The sequence below is a fragment of the Arachis stenosperma genome, chromosome 3 (assembly GCF_014773155.1).
Source record: "Arachis stenosperma cultivar V10309 chromosome 3, arast.V10309.gnm1.PFL2, whole genome shotgun sequence".
Classification (NCBI taxonomy): Eukaryota; Viridiplantae; Streptophyta; class Magnoliopsida; order Fabales; family Fabaceae; genus Arachis; species Arachis stenosperma.
In genome coordinates, this window is record NC_080379.1 from 1,198,919 (window position 1) to 1,204,918 (window position 6,000).

The window sequence follows — 6,000 nt, forward strand, 5'->3', positions numbered from 1 at the left end:
ATGGGATACTATGTACATAAAAATTGATCATACTAATATTAAGTTATAAAAGAATTTCAATTCAATTTACTCAATATATTATGAAACAATTTATTGTGTAATAATTGTATACTGTTTTTGGCGCATCCATGCCTTATATCTAGGAATTTACCAAACAAAGAATGTATAATATCTAATAAAATTAGCTATAAATTTGTAATACTTAATTTAAAATTAAAATGGTACTTAAAATTTGGAAAAGTAATAATAAAATTGACCATTTCTTAGTCGTGCTAATGTCAACCATTGTCTCCGGGTCCCTCATCAAATATCTGTGACCCCAATTAACAGTTGTTGCCCAATTGATTATTATTATTTTCTTAAGAATTCAAAAATCAAATATTTTTATGCCTAATAATTCAAGTATTCGTTATTTATAATTAATCTTTCAAATGATCAGATCTTTAGATCCGTCCATAATTATTTATGCCCTAAAATTTGTCATGTAAAATATACAAAGGGTAAAAGCCACCATTACATTTTATTATAATATATAAAAAAAGATTAAAATAATATTATAATAAGTTAATGATACCTAAATTTCATATCAATACTAACGAGATAGGAAAGAGCATATATGTAAGTATCATACTCAATTAATTTATCATGGATTATTCACTAAAATAAATACTTCAACAATAATATAATATAATCTCAATATAATTTCTTTCAACAATAACATAATAATAATATACTACAAAAAAAGTTAAAATAATAATAATAATACATGCATATTTTTACTTTCGATTAACTTTCTTAATAAAAAGAAAAATAAAAAACTCTTAATATAATTCCATATTACTGATAAATTTCACTTGAATCATACTATTATGATATTTATTTATATAATCGAATATATTAATTTTCTTAATCACTAAGTCATTTCTAACAACTCCAACTAATATCTCTACAAGGTTCGAGAATAGCAAGTTAGTAACTTAATTTGACTACTTTATAAACATACCAACATATGACATAATTGTAATAAACTTTAGCTACAAACTTTGATTATCCTTTTTGCAATTTGACAAATTTTAACTTGTTAAACTTGATACAATTTTTATAATATTTTTGTTCTTATCAATATTGATGAAGTCAATTTGACCTTTTCTTAGACAGATGAATATAAATTGTCATATTAAAACTTTTATAATCTTTTAGCAACTCAGTATTAGTAATTGATAGACTTAGTTTAAGTTCTAACAATCTATTTACATAACTATTTTTATAATGTAATAGATATTAATATTTATATAATTAACTTACCATCAATCTCTTAATTTCTCACATTAAATTATTTTTTTGGTGACTCTCACATTAAATTATTTAATTATATATAAAAGAATATAAAGAAAAATGTAATTTTTTATATCAAGATTTTAAATTCTAATTTATATATATTTTACCAAAGATATAGAGACTCGAACTCACAACTTCTTAAATGAGTATAGGAAAATTATGCCATTTGAGTTATAACTTATCGGTTAAATTCTAATATATTTATTGTCTTATTTTTGTTTTTATTTCATATATTTTAGTTTATAGTCAATTTCATATCATTATATTGCAACTAACTATTTGGAAAATAAATTTTATAATTCTAATTAGTTCTTATAAAATTGTTTTCCGTGTATAGTCATATAAGGAATTAATAGTCTTGAATAATCCGAATAGATATAATACATCATTACATCATTCTAATTTATCCATAGAACCACCTTGCCATATCTGGTTATATATGGAAGTAATAATCATAATATCATTCAAATAAGCAATATATCATACTCATTTAAAAGTTTTTTTTATAATAAAGTTTGAATACTAATTATATTTATGGTTGTAAAGACCAAAAACATCGTATAAAAACCGAAAATTTCTTATATATTCATAAATGAATTGATGTTAAAAAAAAAAAAATAAATTTCATTTTTAATTGTCATCATTTGAGTTTTCTTATACTAAAAATGCTATGGAATTTGAGCAAGATTACATTTATTAATATATTTTTTAAAATTGGACTAAATAAATTTTATAAATAATAAATGACTTTTATTTAGAGAAAATAAATAAAATTTTAAAATTAGACTAAATAATTTTATAGAAACACTTGACTAGACATTTTTAAATTATTTTATTTTCTACCACAAGATTACATTTTTTATTTTTGTACTTTTTTTTTGCACGGCGCAGTTTAAATCTAATTTTAAGAATAATATATATATATATATATATATATATATATATATATATATATATATATATATATACACCATGAAAATGACAGAAAAGTAGAGACATATCACATGGGAATAGGAAACAATTGAAGCAAGCTCTAATTTTTTTTAAATGTTTTAATTATTTATTTTAATTTAATTTTATATAAACGCAGTTGAAAACTAAAGACTTTCGGACAGCTCAGAGATATCACTACAGACACATTCCAAGAACAGGATGAGGGCTTCCGCATGGTAGCGCTGCCGCATGTTGCAAATTTTCCATTTTTAAAAGAAAGTATTCAGACAAAGAAAGATTCGGAGTGAAAAAAAGAAAAAAATTCTCACCTTGGTTGAGTTCCAGCAACTTCATCATCCTCTGTGAGTGTCTGCAAATGTTCAAGTTCCTTTTTTGCACTTCCACTTGCACCACCCACTTTACTCTCTGAACCCCAAAGGTCCTAACTTTTTGGCCCCCTCTTTATTTTTCATATTTATTTTGCTTTTTTATGTTCATTTTCTTATCTGGGTATGTTTATTTTGCATATTTTTTCCCCAAAGAAAGAGGTATGTATGTATTGTACTGATAGCTCAATACAATGTTAGGCTTCTTGGATTGTTTGTTGATAATGTCTTGCTAGTTCAATATAATGTTATACTCTTGGGTTTTGTTTCACTTTTCCATTAACATTTGGTAGATAAGGATAGAGGGTGTGTGTAGCTGAAAGCATTTTGCTTTTTGGGTATGCCTATGTTGCATTGCACATACTCTCATTGTGACTAGGGAATTGCACATTTTTTCATATTTATTTTTATAATTTAATGCTTAATTACTGAGGATTTCTTAATTTTAATTTCAAACACAGGATATAGTTGAAGTATATACTGCTAATATGAAGGATTGTTGGTTTTTGGACAACAATTTGAATGGGGTATCGGATGAAGTTTTTGATGTGGTGGGGTTTTTTGATTTCCCAATAGAAGATGTGGAAGATGATGCTGTGGAGGAGGATTGGGGTGCTCAGTTTAAACAACTTGAAGAGCCATCTCTTGGTGTGTTTTCGGTATCACCATCCGGGCTGAGTGATAAAACTAAGAATGAGAATCCGAAACTTGGGAGGAGTATCTCTACTCCTGTGAGTATTTGCTCAGTTAATCTGAATAGATGTCTTTTTCCTCTCACAATCATGTAGAAGAAAACTAAAATTTACTTGTCCTGTTTCTAATACATGAATTAGTTACATACATATAATTCTATCGTGTGAAGCTGAAGCGACATGATTATAATATCAACATTGAAGGATGCTAATGCTTAGTTGTTTCAAGTAGTGTGATATTTCGTTCCCTTTTCAGTTACTTGCAATGGCTGTTTCATTTGATAGCATCATTACTTTTGAATGAATGTAACTTTCATAATCGAACAGCTAAGTGTCAAATGTCGACATATCAGTTTAGAGTTTTAGACAACTACATAATTCTATTAGTTGGATTTTTAGCAGCAAATGTGAATTACTAAGATGATGTTGTTCAAGAACTGTCAGATTGAAAAGAAATATTGGTAATTCAAGTCTAAAACATGAGCAAGTAAGGTGACAGAGGATATTAAAAAACAAAAAAGGAGTCCTCTGACTTTGTGATTACCAAAAGAGAGGGCATCATTTCAAAATTTACTTTCATTGACTTGCCCCTTTGTTGAAGAGTCCTCTGACTTTGTTGGAGAAAGATATAGAACCAAACTTGTGGATAAAAGAGAAGATTTATTTATTTATTTTGAATAACTTTGGTCCACACTCTACAGTGGTACTCTGATTTACCTTGAATTGACATGCTTAAGATGCTAATGTGTGTTTCTATTTAAAAAAAGGTCTAATACTTGAACTTGTTGCAAACGCTTAATTTGTACTTTTGTAGTAAGTTAACAACTTAAAGATTTTGTCACATGTTTATTGTTTTGAATTGTAGTTGTTGTTGCCACTTGCCATGGAAATCTTTGTTTCATGTTTACCATTGTACCCATTCCATGTTTTGAAAGAGTCTTGTCTCAAGAAGTGAGAGTTTGAGGTACCATACCTAAAAGTTAGAAGTGTTCTAGCTATATGCATCATAAATAGATGTTATGCATGGAACAAAAGATGTAAAGTTTTCTTCCATGAATAAGTAAAAAGTAGATGGAAGTACACTAATGATGAGTAGCATGTAGCATTTCCCTCCAATTCAAACCCTGGAAAATTTGCATCTAGTGAGGTGTCTTTTACATGCTTTAGGTTGATAAGTGCTTACACATATTGTCGGCATGCGTAATTTAAAGCAGGAAGCATTAATTTCATGTGATTAGCTCTGAGGAGTAAACATGTGATTGTTGGAAGAATCTATGTGGATTGCTATATTTCCATTTTCCACCTCATGTAAACATATCTATAATTATTACATCCAATTTGTGCATTGATGTGTTTTCTGTAATAATACAGGTGGCCGATCCAGCTCGGCCTACATATGGCAATACTATTCGGAACCAGAATGTCTCTTTTAATGGGAAAAGGGTGCCCAAGTTCCAAACCTACAGCCCTGTGTCTGTCTTTGAAAGCAGTAGTTCCTCCTCGGTCGAGAACTCTAACTTTGATCTACCTGTCATCCCGGTAAAGCGTCCTCGAGGCAAACGCCGGCCTCTCTCAAGCTTCAGCTTGCTATTATCTGTTCCATTCGTCTCTAACTCCCCAAAAGGTGAGGCAAATGATTTCTCTGGATCAAATTTACAAACACAAGCTGATGGTAAATTAATAAGCAGTCTCAAAAAGAAGCAGAGGAGTAAGGATCTACCTTTGCTTTCAGATCATACTGAGAAGAAGGGATATGCATTGCAAGGGTCAGTTACCCACCGAAAATGCATGCATTGTGAGGTGACATCTACGCCGCAGTGGAGAGAAGGACCCATGGGTCCAAAGACACTTTGCAATGCTTGTGGGGTTCGGTATAGGTCCGGCCGGCTCTTCCCTGAATACCGGCCTGCAGCTAGCCCTACGTTTGTACCATCATTGCACTCGAACTCTCACAGGAAGGTCATCGAAATGAGGAGCCGAACTGCGACAGAGACTCTTAAGGGTTCTTCTATGTTGTAATCATCATGACACCTTCCCTAAAAATCCTTCTTAGCTAATATTATGTTGGAATTTGTTGAGGAAGAAACAGTAGTCTTAAACAGGATCCATCTTGTTTATTTGCTTTCTTTTTCTTTATCTTACATTGCTTAGTATCATTTGTTTATATGTAAAAATTCATTGGTAGGATTAAAGGTAGTATGTATTAACACACTATCACTGGTTTTTACTTCATGCTGGTAAATTGCCATTCAGGGACAAAGTGTTGTGAGATTTAAGAGGGAGAGAATAGAATGAAGGCGGTGTTTGAGTACATTTCGCCGGCGGAGGAGGCGAAGCCGGCGAACCAGTCAAGCATAGTTCTAAGTACGGATCAAGTAACAGCAGGTGAAGCAATGAGGTGAAATTGGATTAGTGGATAAAGAATCCTTGAAATTGAATGCTGCAAGTTCAAGGACATGAAGAACTCAGATCAAGTGTGTAGAAAGGACAACATGCATAGTTTTTTGACCTGTAGTCCTGAATGGTGCCTCTACTTTTACAGCTTCATTTTCAGTATATTATGTTATGTCCATTTTAGATCCATGTGAGGTGAAAGATTAACATGTTTTGTATTCTTGGTAGTAATTTCTTCATGAGAGTTGGAATTTTGC

The 6,000-nt window shown here is 30.3% G+C and overlaps 1 protein-coding gene across 3 annotated transcripts; it reads left to right on the forward strand.

Moving 5' to 3' along the window:
* The first annotated feature begins 2,436 nt into the window (after nt 1-2,436).
* On the forward strand, nt 2,437-6,000 carry LOC130969503 (GATA transcription factor 11-like). Of its 3 annotated transcripts, XM_057895255.1 has the most exons (5): nt 2,442-2,710; nt 3,119-3,388; nt 4,721-4,973; nt 5,082-5,364; nt 5,603-6,000. In XM_057895255.1, the coding sequence occupies exons 2-5, from the start codon at nt 3,146-3,148 to the stop codon at nt 5,616-5,618; spliced, it is 795 nt and encodes a 264-aa protein (XP_057751238.1). In that variant the 5' UTR covers nt 2,442-2,710; nt 3,119-3,145; the 3' UTR covers nt 5,619-6,000. The 3 variants fall into 3 exon arrangements, with proteins under 3 accessions (XP_057751237.1, XP_057751238.1, XP_057751236.1); XM_057895254.1 differs by having other exon boundaries at nt 2,437-2,633; nt 4,721-5,364; XM_057895253.1 differs by having other exon boundaries at nt 4,721-5,364.